The 21,123-nt window shown below is 45.3% G+C and overlaps 1 protein-coding gene and 1 pseudogene across 3 annotated transcripts in view; one reads left to right on the forward strand and one right to left on the reverse strand.

Moving 5' to 3' along the window:
* The window catches only part of LOC126175151 (myocardin-related transcription factor A-like), a 113,930-nt gene that overhangs the window by 29,032 nt on the left and 63,775 nt on the right, over positions 1-21,123 (forward strand). For all 3 annotated transcript variants that reach the window (XM_049921716.1, XM_049921717.1, XM_049921718.1), the window contains exon 2: positions 19,426-19,491. In XM_049921716.1, coding sequence (XP_049777673.1) covers positions 19,426-19,491 — 66 coding nt within the window. The remainder of the gene's footprint in view (positions 1-19,425; positions 19,492-21,123) is intronic.
* Positions 6,202-6,267, reverse strand: LOC126178692 (U6 spliceosomal RNA; annotated as a pseudogene).

The raw sequence follows: 21,123 nt of genomic DNA on the forward strand, positions 1-21,123 counted from the left end.
TAACATCGTTAGAACTACGTAGGAAATCAGCATACATTGCACCATTTAGATTGCCCTCTATAAAATGGGGGCCAATTATCCTTCCTCCCATAATTCCGCACCATACATTAACCCGCCAAGGTCGCTGATGTTCCACTTGTCGCAGCCATCCCGGATTTTCCGTTGCCCAATAGTGCATATTATGCCGGTTTCGTTACCGCTATTGGTGAATGACGTTTCGTCGCTTAATAGAACGCGTGCAAAAAATCTGTCATCGTCCCGTAATTTCTCTTGTGCCCAGTGCAGAACTGTACACGATGTTCAAATCCGTCGCCATGCAATTCCTGGTGCATAGAAATATGGTACGGGTACAATCGATGTTGATGTAGCATTCTCAACACCGACGTTTTTGAGATTCCCGATTCTCGCAGAATTTGTCTGCTACTGATGTGCGGATTAGCCACGACAGCAGCTAAAACACCTACTTGGGCATCATCATTTGTTGCAGGTCGTGGTTGACGTTTCACACGTAGCTGAACACTTCCTGTTTCCTTAAATAACATAACTATCAGGCGAACGGTCCGGACTCTTGGATGATGTCGTCCAGGATACCGAGCAGCATGCATAGCACACGCCCGTAGGGAATTTTGATCACAATAGCCATACATAAACACGATATCGACCTTTTCCGCAATTGGTAAACGGTCCATTTTAACACGGTTAATGTATCACGAAGCAAATACCGTCCGCACTGGAGGAATGTTACGTGATACCACGTACTTATATGTTTGTGACTATTACAGCGCCATCTATCACAAAGCGAAAAAAGTGGTCCAACTAAAACATTCATATTTCTTTACGTACTACACGAATATGTAATAAAAATGGGGCTTCCTATTTAAAAAAAACGCAGTTGATATCCGTTTGACCTATGGCAGCGCCATCTAGCGGGTCAACCATAACGCCATCTGGTTTCCCCATTCAAGATAGACGAGTTTCGTTCTTTGTTGTTTTTTCGTTTGATGCTTATTTCGTGAGATATTTGGCCCTGTCACTTTCAATGGACCACCCTGTATAGTGAATGTTTTTCAGAAAAGCGTGTCTTACGTTTACTAGTCTAGATTATATCCCCTTTACTTCTGTTGTCAGTTATTCCTGTACTACGTTTAGCATCCCATTTTCGTACGTAGTGCCACCAATGTCAGCGGATTAATTATATTACACTGCCCGGTTTATAAGTGGTGTTTTCAGGACACGAGACATTCCGTTGAACTAACCTTCCAAGTTGCTTGCCATCTCCGACAGAATTACAATGTCATCGACAAACTTCAGATTTGAAATTTTTCTTCTCGCTAAACTTTAAATGTATCATAGTTTGCTTCAGTACTCAATCTCTGAACAGGCTAATTGACACGCTACGCTCCTGCATTATTCCTTTTCCGACTGCTGGCTTCCCTTTCATGTATTTCGACAGATATACGCTTCATCTCAGTTGAAAGGAAAGCGAGATCCGGAATGCCTGCAGCGGCAAGTGAAGCGCAGTTGTGGCTCTTGTGTTAGACACACTGCACTGGGATAGTACTCCTGCGTGAGAGATGTCTAAGAGATTGATTTAATGGAGCTCGTAATGGGTTACAAGTCGAAACAGCGGTGACGGTACGACGCTCAGCCCCCTTCGCAGTATCAGTTTTTGTTTTAAGTTGGCAGCTACTTACCTTAGATATACTTTGCTTTGTATTAGGCAAGAGAGCGCGCCCTGTATGATTGGCGGAAATGGAAGGGTTCAGCATGGCTGGCAAACTTGGCAGCCGAGAAGTATCGAGTGTCGTACTTAAGCAGCACTTTGTGATGACTGTGAGGGGATCTTACTTTGACGTGTCACCATAGTTTATCAAAATGGTTCAAATGGCTCTGAGCACTATGCGACTTAACTTCTGAGGTCATCAGTCAGAACTTAGAACTAATTAAACCTAACTAACCTAAGGACATCACACACATCCATGACCGAGGCAGGATTCGAACCTGCGACCGTAGCGGTCACGCGGTTCCAGACTGAAGCGCCTAGAACCGCACGGCCACACCGGCCGGCATAGTTTATCAGCATATATACCAAAGTGTCTTTTATTTTTACAGCTTTGATTTAAACTAATACACCTCTTAATCTGGCCTCACCTGCTACGAGACCCGTGTTCGAGTGACCTGTAGTAGAGTGCACACGTTGGCGTACCCGCGCAGTAGCCCGTGACGGCGGCCTCCTTGGAATTGCAAAAGGGCCCGGGCAGAGTTTCCATTTCGTGTAGTGAGTGGCGGCTTCCTTTAAATGTCGATAAATGCTACGTAACGCCTACAACAAAAAGAAAGACCCGGACAGTATCCGATGACGAATTAACTTACAGAATCCGTCACACCATTTAGATATTTAGCGTTAATACGAAGAAGCGGTACGAACTAGGACAATCGCGTATAACTATTATTTGGCGGGCGACTGGAAGATTTAGATTGGTTGCTACGGTCCTGAAAAAGGGCAGTGTGTCTTTAAAGAAAATTTGATGCAAGGCGGCAATGGCACCCATTCTGGAGTACTGCTCCAGCTTTTGCAGTCGTCATAATGGAGAAACGCGTTGCTAGGATCGTACAGGGCGTAAACGATGTCTGTTTACGATGCAGCGCGCTGCTGTGCGGGAAGTCGGGCGGAACACACTGACACAGGACACTTGTGGTCTATCGAGCTTGGAAGCAATCTCAATTTGGCCTGCAAATCCAGAGTGTCGCGTGACATTTTGGCGAAAACCGTCACTGAATATCGAAAACCCCGTTGTTGCACTTGTAAAATGTAATATTAACGTTTATGTAAATTTTATCTTAAAGCGTTGTGAATTTTGACAGCATTAACAATTAGTGCAGACCGTATTGTTTGTCTAGTCTTCTTACTAAGTAAATACTGTATTTGTAAGGGTTAAGATTTTTCGAGCTATAAACGTAATTAATTTTTGCATAACTATTCCATGCGGGTGTGGGTGGCCTCCCAGCCGCACAAGGCAGTGCGCTGCGCATTACGCTACACGAGCGGGACTCGACCTGAACCCTGAGTTGTTTTCCTGACATTGCCTTACGTTTGTGGAAGTGGTACGTGACTCGCCCTTTCGAGTCGGAACTTGAGCAGTAGACGACTGCGTGCTGCACAGCGCCTCTCCTGTGGCGTCTGCCACTGGGACGTCTCATCTCCGTAAGGTTCCCGCGGTTCCTAAACGAAGTCGTGACGAAACGCGCTGCTCTTCCTTGGATCTTCCCTCTCTTCTCCGTCAGTCCTACTCGGTAACGATCCCGTCCTGATCCTGACGGTAACTCCATCCGTCAAACTCGGGTTTGTCAGATATTTCCCTCGTGGCTGAATTACATATCCTTACGATTTTGTCACTGAATATGACCTCTGCCTCCCCTGCAACTGGCAACGGCCTTGCGGCAGTGGATACACCGGTTCCTGTCAGATCACCGAAGTTAAGCGCTATCGGGTGTGGCCGTCACTTGGATGGGTGACCATCCAGGCCGCCATGCGCTGTTGCCATTTTTCGTGGTGCACTCAGCCTCGTGATGCCAGTTGAGGAGCTACTCGACCGAATAGTAGCGGCTCCGGTCAAAGAAACCCATCGTAACGACCGGGAGAGCGGTGTGCTGACCACACGCCCCTCCTATCCGCGTGCTCAACTGAGGATGACACGGCGGTCGGATGGTCCCGATGGGCCACTTGTGCCCTGAAGACGGAGTGCTCCCCTGTAACTAATTTTATGTGCTGAAATCGCTCCGCAAAGGTACTCCGAGATATTCAACGGTTTTAATTGTCTCCAGGAAATGTAATCAGACAATAACGGGTCTTTCCCTATACATGTGAAATTCTAACCTTTAGACCTGGCGCGGCCCCTCCTGCCGGAGGTTCGAGTGCTCCCACGGGCGTGAGTGGGTGTGTTGTTCTTAGCGTAAGTTACTTTAAGTAGCGTGTAAGTCTAGGGACCGATGACCTCAGCAGTCTGGTCCCTTAGGAATTCACACACATCTGAACATTCTTTCGACCTGCCTTTTTGCGCGTTATTATCTGAACATCTACAATTTTCAGGCATTTTTCCGAGACAAGACACCCGTATCTCACACTGATACATTTATCGTCCTCCATCATTCCAGTAATTTGGTATCGTGATAGCAGAACTGGTAGACTAAACTTTCTGTAGCGATTTCGCCCAGAAATTTCGCAGGTAAAGAAAAGTTGTCTAGGCGGCCGCTGTGGCCGAGCGGTTCTAGGCGCTTCAGTCTGGAACCGCGCGACCGCTACGGTCGCAGGTTCGAATCCTGCCTCGGGCATGGATGTGTGTGATGTCCTTACGTTAGTTAGGTTTAAGTTGTTCTAAGTTGTAGGGGACTGATGACCTCAGATGTTAAGTCCCATAGTGCTCAGAGCCATTTGAACCATTTGAAAAGTTGTTGATCATTCTTCGGTGTTCCAAAAAGATGCGATCGTGACGTTTCGGGTTGTTGGAGTTAATATTATTTTGATCAGCTGCGAAATACAAGTGCTCGCGTGCGTTACAGGCCAGAGTGTGTCGTGGGGGTACTGGACTAATGCTGCCATGTTTATCGCGGAGTCTGCAAAGATGCGTTTTGACAGAAAACCATTGAAGTTTTTGTTCGTAAGACAGAAACTAGTCGGTTTGAGTTGCGTGAACGACCGTCCGCTTCATTGGCGAGGTGGAACTCACGTTTCGCGAAGTCAGTCGGCACGAAAAGCTCTCCTTGTAGGGGCGTTTGGGCCGGCTGTGTTTGCAGCCCTGCGTATAAGGGCCGGCCGCGCCCCCACTGTAAACAAGAGCGGCGTGTTGTGACGCGGCGGCTGCCTGCCCCGCGCCTCCCCCCCCCCCCCCCCCCTTTCCAGAACCACGGCTGCTAGCCGGTCAGCAGTGAGTAGCGGCAGTGTCGGCGCCGCCCGCCCGCCATGTGCACGGCCACCGCCTGCTGCCGGCCGACGCCGCCGCCGACGCTGCCGCGGGCCGCGCACGGTCAGTGTCGCCCCCGCGCACAGTCTCCGCCGCACTTCGCGTCTCCTCGGCAATTAAAGTGTCAGCACGTCTCCTCGCAGCCGCGCGTTTACTTCCTCCGCGACTTTCGCCTAAACTGCGTCGACCACCGCCTCCAAATCTGTGTAGATCGGGGTCGTTTGCTGATTCCACACAGTGAACCCTCTATCTGAATTAGTAGTCCGTCCCGTTTGTTACCCCTGTTACTTTCGTGTGAACTCCAGTGACCACCAGGGCCAGTGTGTCTGCTACGAACTGTTTATCGGGGCTGGGAGAGCCCCATCACCTCCCGTGACTGGTGTTGTTCGTTGCTGATTACACTCTTGCATGTAGGTCCGAGCCTCGAACTGTGACAACGCTGGGCCTCTATCGTCTTTACAGGAACTCCACTCACAACCACCCCCTCGAGTGCGAGGTCGCAACTTTGGTCTTTATCTTGGAGTGTTGTGTTAACAGTTAAGACACGCAAGGTATTACCTGCTTGTGAAGCACCGTGTGTATCAGGAGGGCAACAGGGAATGAGTGTCCGGAAGGTGCAGAGATCAGTCTACTGTGGGATGAACGTACAACACTTCACAAAGTGGACATCGTCGACATTTGAGTAATTTTCAAAACAAGCCATTAACTTGCACCACGAATACCGAATGAAAAATGGCGCGTCACAGTGATCATGAAGGTTCCGATCATCAACATCAGAGGCGAACTTCTTGGGAGTTCAGGACGTTCTACTAGGTATCCAATCTCAAAGAATGCGCGTAGAATCATATTTGTGTACCGGAGTGAAGATAACTGATGCAAAATGGTGGCATGCAACCGAATCTGAAACGATCTGTGTTGGAAATATTTACTATCAAAAACAGTCTTGAAATTACAATGAAATGAACACCCTTAGCTGCTTACAGGCGTTGACATACGTCAACGGGGACAGATGAAAATGTGTGCCCCGACCGGGACTCGAACCCGGGATCTCCTGCTTGCATGGCAGACGCTCTATCCATCTTTTTTTTTTTCTTTCATTTTGTTCAGTATAGTTCGTTGCGTTTGGTCTGTGCCGACGTCACATGGCGTCCGTTAAAGTTGGTCGTTGATTCTTTTACACAGTTTTTTTGTTACAGAGGACAATCGGCTCTCTGACCGAACACGCTGAGCTACCGTGCCGGCGGGGGCCATGCTTATCTTCTTTGTATCGTTCCAATTTTAGTACATGTACTGCCGAAGCAAGTACTCCGTCTGAGCCACCGAGGACACAGAGGATAGCGCGACTGCAGGGATTTATCTCTGGCACACCTCCCGCGAAACTCACATTCTCAACATATTGTCCCGCACTACATTCGTAGTGCCCCCGCCCATTATACTCATTACTCGCGGCGCGTTGCCGATTCCCGTAAGAGTTCGGGCTCTGTTTGTGCATTCGCACAGAAGAAGAAGATGGTCAAGTGGCCGGTGAGCCTTATACTAAGATGGTATCTGTTCTTTCGGACATATATTGATCACAATTTATTTATTACGGTCACCGGTTTCGACCACGTCTGTGGTCATCTTCAGACCTACAAGTCGTATACAAAGCTTTAATTAGAAAATACATAAAGTTATAAAGCTATAAAACGATGAATTACCAATGAGGAAGAAAGGACCTCCTCCTGCCGGAGAATCACTACTGGAGAAACCAGTGCACGTCTTACTATATATAATGGAGGCTCCGCCCACTTCTGACGAAATGATGTCATTACTAACCAATGGGTTATAGGTCGAATAACAATGTAAAATTTCTTAGTTAAAAGAACATTGTCAAGAAAGGAAAATAAACACACATTAAACTTAGCTTATTTAACAACTATTGTCAATTAAGAAGCGTTAAAAATATTTAAACATGTAGGATAAATGAACTTCGTTTTGACAGTACATGAGTTGCCTTCTCATGGTCTGTTAGTGAACCATTTGGAACCACTGGTTGCCATGGTGAAGTTGGACGCCGTTCCAAAGATGTGGCAGCAGGCTTCTTTCTAACGAAGTTGTTGCGAAAGTGGAATGGCATAGACTGTCACTACAGGCGATGTACTATTGAGCAGCAACATGTCTTTATTGAAACGATTTTCAATGAATAGGCTGCAATAATTGTTAACTGACATGTATAGTACATGCTGCACAGTTACGATTTACTGGTGTAAGAAGAGACTTCCATTTACATAGATTACATAATAAATCTTACAGATCAATACTAACAGGAAAAAAATCGAGAGGGCACAGTAGTTGTGCATATTTATGAAATATTGTCTAAGGAATTCATATGTAGATTCCATTTTTTTTTTTTTACATGTGACAATTTTTAAAAGGCATTGCTATGACTTATGTTGCATGCCATAAAAATAATGAAAATGGAAGGAATTTAAATAGTAAATATTTGTAACACTTTGATCACTGTTCACTCCCACAATGTATTCAAAAGTAATTAATCTGTGTTGGAGCTTATTGTGAAACTGGCTATCCTTTTAAGGCGTAGGTGCAGATAGTGCAAGAATATGTTTTATAGGCACAGAAAAAAACGAACATCCAGAGGCAGAATTTATCCAGTGGTTCCAGATGGTACGAATTGCAATGTCACACACTTTCCGAGAGGGGTAAATTCCTCTAAAGGAGAATGGTTTTTAAATACAGACCAGGAATCAAGCAGAAGTAAGTTGTTTTGACGAGCCATTGACCAAAAGCAATACTCATATCATAGTTGTAGTTTTCCCACTCTTGCTTGCTGTGACGTAAATATTCCGTACTGACCTTGCAGGATCACGCACACGAGAAAGAACTCCTCCAACTTCTCGCTGCACAATAAATAATTTTCCAGCCAATTCACCATCCAGATTAACCGTTGGCATAATTGTATACGAATGTGTTAAGGCATTGATATCAGTTCATGTGGATACTACTCTCTTGGTACCTCTAATTTCCGGGGTTCTTTTCATACGCGTTTCTTCTACAAAACCCGATTGGTCGGAGTTGAAAACAAATTCCATACTGATAGACAGGATAAGTTTGTTTACCTTATCTACAAATTTTCGGGCCGACTCCGCAGTTTGCTGTGCATTGCCAAGTTGACGCATTGTTTAAAAATTGGTTATCATCTTCCAGTTCGGTAGCACTGTCTGCGTTGTGGAACCATCCACTGCTTCCCTTGACATCACTGTAATCTATGCCGCGAAATTTGATGTGCATAACGTAGTACGTCATGATCACGCACAGCTTGTAAATTGTATCGAGCATAATTGAAACGCGCAACTTCAGTTTTTATGACAAGTGCGCCTTGTCCTGTATCCGTAGTTTTTCTTATGCACTGCACACCCATGCTGCTGCGGACTTACTCGAAATCTTTTCGTAATTGTTTCTTTACTATGCAGCAGATTATTTTCCACGTACGTAACTGTTTAGTCCCCGCTCCTTAGACAACGATTATCCTTTATTACGTTTCATTGGAGACAGGGTTTGTTACTCCCTGTACGATAAGGACGACGAACTACACGGCTCTACACTTATTTCAGTATCACTTTAATTTGTTAAGCACGTATCGTCGTCATTATACTCCTCATGTAAATTATCCGTACAGCGCATACGACACCACGCATTCCACTGACTCACCTTTCAGAAACGCTAGTATTTCGTCTGCTTCTGATTTCTCTCTCTCTCTCTCTCTCTCTGCGAAATTCGTTGCGTTTCTTTTTGACGAAATTTCAACTTCGGCAACCGTCGTTGTAGATGTGATGAAATGTTTGCTTTGTTTATTGTTGCCATTGCTTTGCTTCGTATCAACAAAACTAGTACTGTTGCACTGTTGTGAGTTACTTGTGTACTAAGCAGTTCAGCTACGCTCCGTAGCCTCATGCTGTGCTCACCGTTGGATACCTCCAGTACAGCCACCTGTTGTCATTAGCAGCCAATATTGTGGTTACATGGTAGGCAGTATGAGGGGCATCGTATGACGTAAACATAGTTGGCCTTTTGTGACCTCACACTCAAGGGGTTCGTTGTCAGTGTTCCCATAATTCTGGCAGCCATTCAAGCCTTCTACTTGTGTACTCAACAGTGATTCGCGGAGGGTCCATACTAGGGATGTGCTATGCTGGCGAATCGTCGACGGTGATTTCGGTGTCATCATGGACGATTAAACATAGATAATAATCGACCTCAAAATGTCAGTGTTTTATCAGTGTTTCAAAAACGATATTAAATGATGAATTTAATAGAATGGCGCGAAAAACATCATACGAGGGTGAGTCAAATGAGAACCTTAAATATTTTTTAAATATTATTTATTGAGAAGAAGTGGTACAAAGCTGTATCACTTTTCAACATAATCTCCCCCACGCTCAATGCAAGTCCTCCAGCGCTTACAAAGTGCATAAATTCCTTTAGAAAAAAATTCTTTTGGTAGTCCGCGCAACCATTCATGCACCGCGTGGCGTACCTCTTCATCAGAACGGAACTTCTTTCATCCCATTGCGTCTTTGAGTGGTGCAAACATATGGAAATCACTTGGGGCAAGGTCTGGTGAGTATGGTGGATGAGGAAGACACTCAAAATGCAGGTCTGTGATTGTTGCAACTGTTGTACGGGCAGTGTGGGGCCTTGCATTGTCATGTTGAAAAAGGACACCTGCTGACAGCAATCCACGTCGCTTTGATTTGATTGCAGGCCGCAGATGATTTTTTTAGGAGATCTGTGTATGATGCACTGGTGACAGTGGTCCCTCTAGGCATGTAATGCTCCAAAATGACGCCTTTTTCGTCCCAAAAGAGAGTCAGCATAACCTTCCCTGCTGATGGTTCTGTTCGAAACTTCTTTGGTCTTGGTGATGAGGAATGGGGCCATTCCTTGCTCGCTCTCTTCGTTTCCGGTTGGTGGAAGTGAACCCAGGTTTCGTCTCCAGTAACGATTCTTGCAAGGAAGCCACCACCTTCTCGTTCAAAGCGCCGAAGAAGTTCTTCACAAGCATCAACACGTCGTTCTCTCATTTCAAGAGTCAGCTGCCGTAGCACCCATCTTGCAGACACTTTGTGAAACTGGAGGACATCATGCACAATGTGGTGTGCTGACCCATGACTAATCTGTAAACATGCTGCAATGTCATTCAGTGTCACTCGGCGGTTTTCCTTCACTTTGGCTTCAACTGCTGCAATGTTATGTTGAGTCACAACTCGTTGTGCCTGACCTGGACGAGGAGCATCTTCCACTGAAGTCACACCATTTGCGAACTTCCTACTCCATTCGTAGACTTGCTGCTGTGACAAACATACATCACCGTACTGAACCTTCATTCGTCGATGAATTTCAATAGGTTTCACACCTTCACCACGCAAAAACCGAATAACAGAACGCTGTTTTTCCCTGGTGGAAGGCGCAAGTGGGGCGGTCACTTTATACTGATACTGCGACGGTATGTGTACATCTACACTATGCTGCCACCTACAGGCCATTGTGCACGCTGTTTGTAGCACGCTTACCAACTTACAGGATAACGGCGCGAAATTTAGATTTTTTATTAAAAATTTAAGGTTTTCATTTGACTCACCGTCGTATAAATACACGTAGTGCCATAAATATTAATCAGTAAATACAGCAATAAGTAACAACTTTTTCTGCACAAATTGTAAGAAACTACTTTATTGAGACAAAGTTTCCCTTTCGGTCTACTGCGTTGTTGAGAGCATATTTTGCATTTGAGATCAGTGTTTCAGTAATAGTTTCCTATAGCTTTGAATAGGCTGTACCGGCGATGTTATTCCGTATTTCTAGTGGACTTTGTTTAAGATCTAGAAAACGATCTTTCAGAAAATAACTGAACTGTAATGGCAAGTCCGTGTCTGCTGCAGTTTACAAGTTATTCTTTTCTTGTGGTACTTTGTAATAAGCGCTCCGCACGTCATATTTGTTTATCTGCTGTCCTGTAGCGTATCAGTGTGTTTCCCATCCTCACTGACAGTCGTCACAGCTGCTGCAAAAAAAATCCTTGGCGGTTTTGATTGCCTTCGAACACGTTAAAACACCTTGAAAATTTATTGTCTTGGATCGAGTATCGATTGACTTTGATATGGATAGTATGTTAACATGTTAAGTTCGTAGTAACCGCTTTTTGGTTTCCGTTATGATCTCCCTCTTCAGATCCTGTCCAGCAGGTGGTAGTGGTTGCATGCCAGATATTTTCGTATTAAACATATTATCAGGATTACTTCACTGCTTGCAACGTACTTTTCCACTCACATTTTAGAACAGCCACTTCTGTAATCTACAGAATGTCACACCCGTTTACTGGATCTGTGGCTCTTAGCACAGGTGATACATAAGAACTGATCACTACACTCAGGAGCGAACACCTTTCAGTCTTCTAGAACGTTGAATTCCACCTAGTGGGTGCTTGTTGCAGTAGTTTAGGTCTGATGCTTTTCTCAGTTCATCACTTGCTACGACACTGTTTAAACTACCTCGCAGTACTTTTCACTCAGTAATCAGCCGAAGCAATCTGTCAGTCTTTCCATTAGATATATTTTTCCTACCAAATTCAGCAGTCGGGCAAGACATGTTACGACATTTCTTCCAAACGCTACTTCTGCTCTCTTAACGGACAGACTGACACTTTTACGAGACGTGTACAGAAATAGACTCGTTCAAGTGACGAAAAATTTATTGGCAGTGGTAACAAGTAGCCTTGTTTTCTTTTACCAATATATTTTGTCTTCAACATCGATGTTAATGTGTCTGAAAGACTTACGTATATTTAATCTCCAGCATTGGTATTGTGTGAATATGGACGACATCGAACATCTCTGGTACATACGATCCTTCCGCCCGCCCTCCTTGTTCGGTTTACGGAGGTACGCAGAAAGAAAGACGGAACAACTAAATTGGGGACGTCGTATGGAAAATATTGTGGAGAAGTCGATCCAAAGATTGCGTTTCGTTGGCAGAACTCTTAGAAGGTACAACAAATCTACTAAATAGGCTGACTAAACTTCTTTTGGATTGTTGCTGTGCGCTATATGATCCTTACAAGAGGGCATCGACCAATTTCAAAGAGAAGCAGCGCGTTTTGTATGGTCACGAAGTACGGGAGAGAGAGTAACGAACATTATAAGTGAGTTGGGGTGGAAATAATTGAAACAAAGGCATTTTTCGTTAAGGTGTAGTCTTTTCACGAAATTTCACTGGCCAGCTTTCTCCCCCGAATTCTAAAGTATTGTGTCGACTCCCACCTACGTAGGACGAAACGATCGTAGTGCCGTGCCCCTCTCCCCGCCAAAGGGGCTGTGCGCACCCTCTGCCAGTATTTACGTGTGAAGTGCAGAGTAACCAGGTAGACGTAGGCCGGCGGTCTGACTGCGCCGCCGCGGTCACTACGCGAGGCGTGTTTCTCAGTAGTAAGCCCTGAGTTTCGCGAGTGTGGCCGGCCCTGTGACGCACAGTGGCGTCGTGTGGGCCCTCACCCCCCCCCCCGCCACCCCCCTCCCCCCCGCTCCCGCTGCAGTCGAGCTTCTCCTGGGGTTGGATCTTTTCCCTCTCTTCCTCTAATTCATATTCGTACGTCAACGATGCTAGATAATTAACGTAAGGAGCTTTTTGTAAGCGATCTATGTCGTACGTGAATTACATTTCATCGACATTCTTCCGATAAATATGTTTCTGTCATTTTGTCTTTCCCACGGCTAGACTTACGTTTTCGTTCTACCTTAAATCACTCTGGACACAAAATTGTAGGTACGTGGAGGTTGCGACTGATGCCATCGATTGGCCATCGATTGCATAATCAAACAATATCCGATGTCATAACTTACAGGAACGCAGCAGAGCGACAATCGCCGTTATTTCGGTAGGTTTTCACCTTGTCATTTTCAGGGCACAAGTGCAGCAAGAGAATACTGTGTCAGGAAATTTAGAATCTCGCTACGCAGAGCACCACGCAGAGTCACTTTAAACACTAGCTCCATCAACCAACCAGAGATGACCGACATCAGAAGTTATCGATAGCGAAGATTGATAACCACCAGGAGAGGCAGCTTTAACTTTGTCTCTGTGTAAGGCTTTAAGTAAAAGCCTGCATCTCTGTTATAAGGCTACTTGTTAATTTAATTTCAACTGGTTCCTGAATAACCCCACTCCAATAGCTGAAAGTGCATGCCATAATCTCCGTGTTGTTATACTCCGTAGGATGAGGGGTACCGAGGAAAATGTTGTGATATAGTATATTTACTCGTCTGTTGTAAGCGTGTTTGACGCTTACGTGCAATGCACCGGTCCTCAATGGCCCTGATGGTATGACCAGCATACAACTTAGCCGAGTTGGAAGGAATACGGTGGACACCCGCCTTACGAAACCCGAGGTCCCTAAAGGGCCCTAATTGTAGATGATGGTCGAAAACACATTTCACATCATGTTTCCGCAGAATGCGACCAATCCTGTGGGAAATGCCGTAGACTTTGGCGCCTCCTCGTTATTAGCATCTCTCACCCGAATCATGGTTGGTCAATGCTGCTGACGCATGTTACTCGAAGTCTCCCATAAATAATTTGGCAATAGTAAGTGACAACGGGCTTCCCATCACAACTCCATCTGTCTGTTCATAGTACTGGTCATTGAATAAAAAGTAAGTGGAAGCCCAAGATGTCGAAACAGGTTCGTTAATTCAGCACCAAACGTATCCTCAGTCAACCGTAGTGAACCAGACAGAGGAACGGAAGTGAAGATCACATAAAAACTTAAGTAAAATAACAGGATCATTCAGACGCAGTCCCTCTAATCGACGTAAGAAATCCGCCGAGTTCTTAATGTAAAGCACACAGCGACCCACTGGTGGGCTCAACAGTGTGGCAAAGTGTTTCGCTACACGACATGTTGGAGCGCCAGTGTCACAGTCGGACGGAGAGGAACCTCTTCATTGTGGATCTTACGAAGGCCATATAATCTAGGCGGGAAGGCACAGTAAGAATTAAGACTTATGATAGTCCCCCTGCAGCAAGAAACTTTTCTTCAGGAGGCTGTTAGACTTTCTCTCAATAGTAATTCTGCGATATCATGAGTCAGATAGTAACCACTGTATCTTTTGAATCTAATCCTGCTCGTTCAATACAACCCTTGCCCTTGTCAGAAGGCAAAATAGCAGTATTCGGGCCCACTCCAAGAGAACGTAAAGTAGCCCTCTCAGCTCCCGTTATATTACTCTTAAGTGAATGTGTCCTCAGTCAATACACAACATGCTTCTCTCGTAATCTCCTCGACAGCATCAGGGGATAGTTTAAAAACACCGTGTTGGGCAGAACTTACAAGATCAACGACCGATAAACGCTTAGGAATCGGTGCAAAATTAAAACCTTCCCATGGACCGGATAAAGCTGCGCCGTCAACAGCCTTCCCCGTGTGATTGATCACACAACTTCGAGATACAGTATTGGACTCCGAGTCACGGGAACGTTCAGACTTTGCCGAATGCAGGGCAATTACAGAATGAAATTCCCCATCAGACTACGACCATGTAACACCGTCCAGATAATCCCAAAAGAAGCCGAAATTTTTGTAGCAGACATTAAATTAGCGGAAATAATTCCTTCGTGACAAAATGCAACTGTCAGCGATTATAATGGACCTTCTTGAGAGGGGGCGGAAGTTGGGGACAGCAGAAATACATTTCAACGTGGGATCGGCACTGCTTGTCGTTCCAGGTGTGAGGTTTCGATGTTTACTCACATGGGAATGAAACGGGTTTTGCAGCAGTAAACATCTTGTGGCTGAAGGAAGCCGCCCCACACAAAAAAGTGCCCACTGCAATGACGTTGGTCATACATAGTGATTAGCCTCGTTGGTTTCATACTTTTGTTTGTTAAAGGTATATTTGTGTATTGGTAACGGGATATCTTAAAGAAATTTCAGCAGGTGAAGCTGGTTTATCGCAACACAGAGGTTGTGACAAAACACATCGAGTGGGTCTTTAGATGGCCTAGCGATAGAGCTTTCGCGTCAGAATAAGAGTACGTATCGGAAATGAAAACCTCACATACACAATCGACGGACTGTCATTCGTACAATATAAAATCTACCAGCATTGCTATTACCTTAATGCTGGTGCTACATTCTGACCTTTTGTAAGACGGACGGTTGCTCATAACGTGACTTTCACCGTTCAGTACAGGGCTGAGTGATAGCGCTTTGCGTTGACTTTCCGTGACAGTTAAACACTTGCTTGCGACATTCCGTTCAGCGACCGTCCGTTGACCTGTGTGAATCGACATCAAGTCCGAAACTAAGCGATTCTGGACTCTCGCTTTACACAGTATGCTCAGAAACACTCTGAAAAGCTTCCAAGTGTCTTGCAGGGTAGGATTTGCTGAGAAATAACTGTTGCCAGTTAATTAGCACTGAAGTCAGCCAATCTGGTCGTTGCGCGCGCAAATTCGAGAGGCCCGACAGATACAGTTAGTGTCAGTGTTATCACAGCGCACGAGAATGCTCAGCCTTTGGCTCGGGTTCGATCTTTACTACTGCCCCGTGTCGAATTTTTATAGCGCTCTCTTGTTCGGTTTTAGGAAACCACACGAAGTACAGGTTTGGCGATACCGGCTGTGATAGGCAGCTTGAATTTGCGCCCGAAATGGTCTGACAGGCTAATTTCAACGCTAATTAACTCAGAAACGGCGGAAAGTCTCGAAATTTTCTCTTTCTCCTGTTTTTTAGAGTAAATAACTACTGATGCCTGTGGTGCAGACTCAAAAACAATTTTCTGAAATACGTCATCTTTTCCGCTATTGACTGTGATGTTTTGTTTTTGAATACGAGATCGTAATTTGGGCTTGTAGGCTATCGGCAAGTGCTTGTGTAGCAGTTGTCAAAGATTTTAAAATATGTAAAACTGGAAACAGTACATACAGCGCTCGAATCAACAGTACCTCACCATAAATAATAAATATTCGGCCATTGTGCAAACAAAGGGATATTCGAGGTTGTTCTCCTACGAATAATTCTAATATCTCTGTTTATAATGGCCGTATATTTATTATTTATGCTGAGGCACTATTCGTTCGAATACTGTACAATCGGTTGTTTAAAAAGTAAACGTTGCAGTGAACAGCGGAAAGATTGCTGCATTAGTTACAGGTTGCAGTGTACAGTGTACATACAGTCATGGAAATAAGTATTCATACAGTAGGTGGTGACAAACTACGATGGTGTGTTGGGATAGTAAATCACCCACACCGCCGATACGATTAAGTACGATGATGTAGTGTCAGATAACCATGTTCTTGGTAATGAAGCTTCCCGTATGCCATGAATCTTTTCTGGGAAAATAAAATATGTTCCCCTCCGCACGGTCTACGACAGGGCAAAATGGCAAAATGTATTCATACAGCGGACTACTTTCAACCAACCAAACAAACGGCTGTCGCAGCCCCGGAGTGCATGCCACACTTGTGTAGTCGTGTGGCGGCCGTGAAGCAACAGCACGTAGGACGTGGGTACCGTGGAACAGCAGAATGGGCCGCAAGGGGAAGGAAACAGCCATTGAGGAACGAAACATCGTTGTCGCCCAATATCTTCAACACAAGTCGTATGCTGAAATTGCGAACATCGTAGGACGAAGCCGAGCGACTGTGCAATCTATCATTAAGCGATATAAGGACATGTAGTAATAAACAGTGAACGACACAGTCGTCCACAGAAGCTTACAACAAGAGAGACCAGAATGCTACTAAGAATCATCAAGAAAAACCCGAAAACGACAGCGTCGGCACTGTCCGCATATGTACCTGACCACTTCCGAAAGGACATCACTCCAAGGGCAGTTCGTACCATTTTCAGTCGTTCGGGCAACAGAGGCAGGGTCCCGAGACGAAAGCTCTACATCAGCTTTAGAACAGGAAGTGGCGGATGGAATTCGCGAAACAGCATGTATCCAAGACATCAGACTTCTGGGATATTCTATTGTTTAGTGATGAAAGCAAATTTAATATCGTGCGCAATGATGGCAGGATTTTGGTCTGGAGAAGACCGAATACAGACCTCGACCGAAACAACATTCAACCCACGGTGAATCACGGAGGTGGTGGAGTGATGGTATGGGGCTGTATGTCAGCCTCCGGTGTCGGAAAATTAGTGTTTGTAGAAGGTACCATGGACAGATTTGTGTATATGAACATTCTCAAACAGAACTTACAACAGAGTGTTGACGCCTTGGGTCTTCCTAGAAATTATTGCTTCCAACAGGACAATGATCCCAAACATAGGGCGCAAATTGTCCGGCTGTGGTTGCTCTACAACACACACTCTTAAAACACCAGCTCAGAGTCCGGACCTGAATCCCATGGAACATTTGTGGAGTGAGCTGGAAACACGGGTGAGATAACACGACATCCGTAGTAAGGCCTCTTTGAAAGAGGGTCTCCTTCGAGAATGGGAAGGTATCACGTCGGAAACTACAAGAAAATTGGTCCATTCCATGCCACAGAGGTTGCGAGAAGTAATACATCGTAAGAGTATGCATACGAAGTATTAAACATGTTGTGGCTTTGTTAGAAGTGTCATTTTCTCTTGGTGTATGAATACTTAATTCCCAGCGCAGTAGAGAACTTGGCAGACGTTTTTGTATTTTGTTTTGTAAAGGCTTGTTCATTCTCGTTCTATATACCAGCATAGCTGCATTGACGACTGGCCAATGTGTATAGTGCATATCCAATTAGTGTTTTTGGTTTCGTATTGTCAATAAAGGCAGTTTAGTTTTCCACGCTCTAGTGTAAGAATACTTATTTCCATTACTGTATGTGCATCGTCATCATCCGTTATCCTTTGCCTCTCCATTTTCTGCGATCCATTGCTTCCTTCTTAAGGCTGCTGTATGTTGTACCGTCCGTCATGTCATCCAGTATCTGGAATCTCTTCCTTCCTCGCTTCCTTTTCCCTTCTACATAACCTTCTAAAACTGTTTTTATCAGTCCGTCATTCTTTCTTAATATGTGCCCAATCCAATTTCTTTTTCTTCTCTTTGTTATATCTAGTAACTGTCTTTTCTCTCCCACTCTTCTCGGTACCTCTTCATTTTTTACTCTGTCCATCCACCTTATTCTGTCCATCCTCCGCCATGTCCAGATCTCAAAAGCCTCCATTCTTTCTCTGTCTTTCTTCCTCATAGTCCATTGTTTCAGCACCATATGGAAGAACACTCCATACAAGACATTTTATGAGTCTCTTCCTGAGTTCTCTGTCCAGACCGCTGCAGAAAATTCTCCTTTTCTTATAAAACGACTTTTTTGCCATTTCTATCTTTGTTTTAATTTCTGTGGTGCACATCCAGTCAGTGTCTATCCTGCTCCCAAGTTACTTAAAATTTTACACCTGTTCTAGTATTTCTCCATTCAGCATAATTTTTATTTCCTTATTTCCTCCTAGTGCCAATAGTTTGGTTTTATTTGTGTTAATTTTCATTCCATATTTTTTTCCGTTAGTTTCAATGGTGTCCACCAAATCCTGTAATTCTTTTTCCCCTGTGGTTAGAAGGACCATGTCGTCAGCAAACCTCAAACAAACTACTGTTCTTCCTCCAATTTCTACACCTTTGTCATCTAATGAGCGTTGGTCAATCATGTTTTCCAAGTAGAGGTTGAAAAGAATAGGTGATAGACAGCATCCTCGTATTACTCCTTTTCCTAGTCCGATCCAGTTTGTACTTTCTCCTCTCACTTCAATTGAAACTTTTTGGTTAAGATATAACGAGTTTACAAGTCTTCTGGTTTTCCAGTCCACTCTCTTTCCCCTCATTATATTCGCCACCTTGTCCCAAACCACATTGTCAAATGTCTTTTTTAGATCGATGAAGCACATCTATAGGTATCTTCCTTTTTTCAATAAACTTTTCTCCCAAGATTCGTAGGAGCCCTACTGCATCTCTGGTGCCCGTATTCCATCTAAAGGCAAACTGCTCCTCGCCAAGATTCTCCTCCATTACTTTTTCAAGTCCTTTATTAATTATTCTTAACATGACTTTGGCTGCATGTATGTGCATACTGTTCGTGAAAGCGAAGGTGAAGTGGGTGAGACGGCAGTGTTGAGCGGAATACTGCCTCGGGCATGGATGTGTGTGATGTCCTTAGGTTAGTTAGGTTCTAAGTTCTAGGGCACTGATGACCTCAGATGTTAAGTCCCATAGTGCTCAGAGCCATTTACCAGTGTTGAGCGAAATGCAGCCGCCACAATGGCCGCCTAGTGTGGTGTAGACGCGGGTGCACTTCCCTCGAGAAGTGGCTCGCCCGTTGGCCGACGTTCACTGGTTCCTCCTCGATGCTGCTGAGGAGGGGAGCTGGCAGGCGCGTCGATCGCTGTGGCGTGGCGTGGCTTGATGTGTTCCGTTCTCTTCTGTTGCAGCACTGAAGGTGAAGCTGATGCTGCGGAGGCCCATCAACCAGCTGGTTGCGCAGGGAATCATGCCACGTGAGTACCTACTTCTCTCTCTCTCTCTCTCTCTCTCTCTCTCTCTCTCTCTCTCTCTCTCTCTCTCTCTCTCTCTCACACCCATTTCTTCTCTATTGGAGCCGACGCTTTTCTGACAATAGGCGGATCCGCCACGCGAAGCTAGTTTCCTTACAGCTTTTCTTGTATAGTGGTGGCGTGCCCATATCGCTGCAAAGACAGGAGCCGGAGGCTGTAAAGGGAAAACAAAACCGCTGAAGCGGTCGTAATGCCATTTAATCGTAGAATGCAGGCATTGACGTCCGGTATTTGCGATATTACTGATATTTGTCTTATACGTATAAGGTCTTGGTCCGAGGCATAATTCTCTGCCTAACGTTTCCTCTTCCAGTGCAAGAGACAGTCGTCACAGTCTCAGACAACCTTAGCAAACCGGGGACGGTCGGCCTATGCCTGTCTACATCGCGGACTCGTGCCGTCGCGGCTGTGAAGCTTGTAGGGGCAACAATTGGCTCTCTTATTTACCAACGGGGCCCACAACTTGTGTAATTTTAATCTTCCTCCTTTTCTGTTAAAGTTCTTGTTGTGAAACTTCCTGGCAGATTAAAACTGTGTGCAGGACCGAGACTCGAACTCGGGAGTTCCAGTCTCGGTCCGGCACACAGTTTTAATCTGCCAGGAAGTTTCATATCAGCGCACACTCCGCTGCAGAGTGAAAACCTCATTCGGGAAACATCCCCCAGGCTGTGGCTAAGCCATGTCTCTGCAATATCCTCTCTTTCAGGAGTGCTAGTTCTGCAAGGTTCGCAGGAGAGCTTCTGTAAAGTTTGGAAGGTAGGAGACGAGATACTGGCAGAAGTAAAGCTGTGAGGACGGGGCGTGAGTTGTGCTTGGGTAGCTCAGTTGGTAGAGCACTTGCCCGCCAAAGGCAAAGGTCCCGAGTTCGAGTCTCGGTCCTGCACACAGTTTTAATCTTCCAGGAAGTTTCATATCAGCGCACGCTCCGGTGCAGAGTGAAAATCTCATTCTGGAAAGTTCTTGTTGTGCTTTTGAATTTCTGTGCCCCCTCTGAATATCCTAGAACGGTAATTGATTAGATCTTGCTAAAATCACAGGATATATAAAGATACCATAGAAATTCAAAAGCATAAAAAGAACTTTAAAAGAAAAGAAGAAGGATTCAAATTAGAGAAGTTGTGGGCCTCGTTGCTAAGTAAAAGTAATAGAGTCGACTCTTCCCCCCTATAAGTTCCCACAACTATACGTCGGTACGACACCGCGATCTAGACAGTGGTCTGATGACGTCACTAACCGACCGCTGCGCGGACACGTACAGACAGTTCCGTTTGCTGAGGTTGTTTGAGACTGATGACGTCTCCGGCATTGGAAGACGAAACGTCAGGCAGAGAATTACGCGTCGGACCAAGGCCTTACGCGTATAAAACAAATATCAGCAATGCCGTTGCCTGCTTAAGACGAGAGCGCCGAGGCCCCAAAGCCGCCAGTAGAGTAGAGAGAGACGCGGGCGCAAGGGCACGCGACGGCAGGGCGAGCACCGGCTCCCGCAGGTGTCCGTCCTTGGTATCACAGTCCCTTGGACTCGTACTGCGAAGTACCCTGGACCAACGCCTCACCTGGCACCCCCACATCGAT

The sequence above is a fragment of the Schistocerca cancellata genome, chromosome 3, assembly GCF_023864275.1.
Source record: "Schistocerca cancellata isolate TAMUIC-IGC-003103 chromosome 3, iqSchCanc2.1, whole genome shotgun sequence".
Taxonomy (NCBI): Eukaryota; Metazoa; Arthropoda; class Insecta; order Orthoptera; family Acrididae; genus Schistocerca; species Schistocerca cancellata.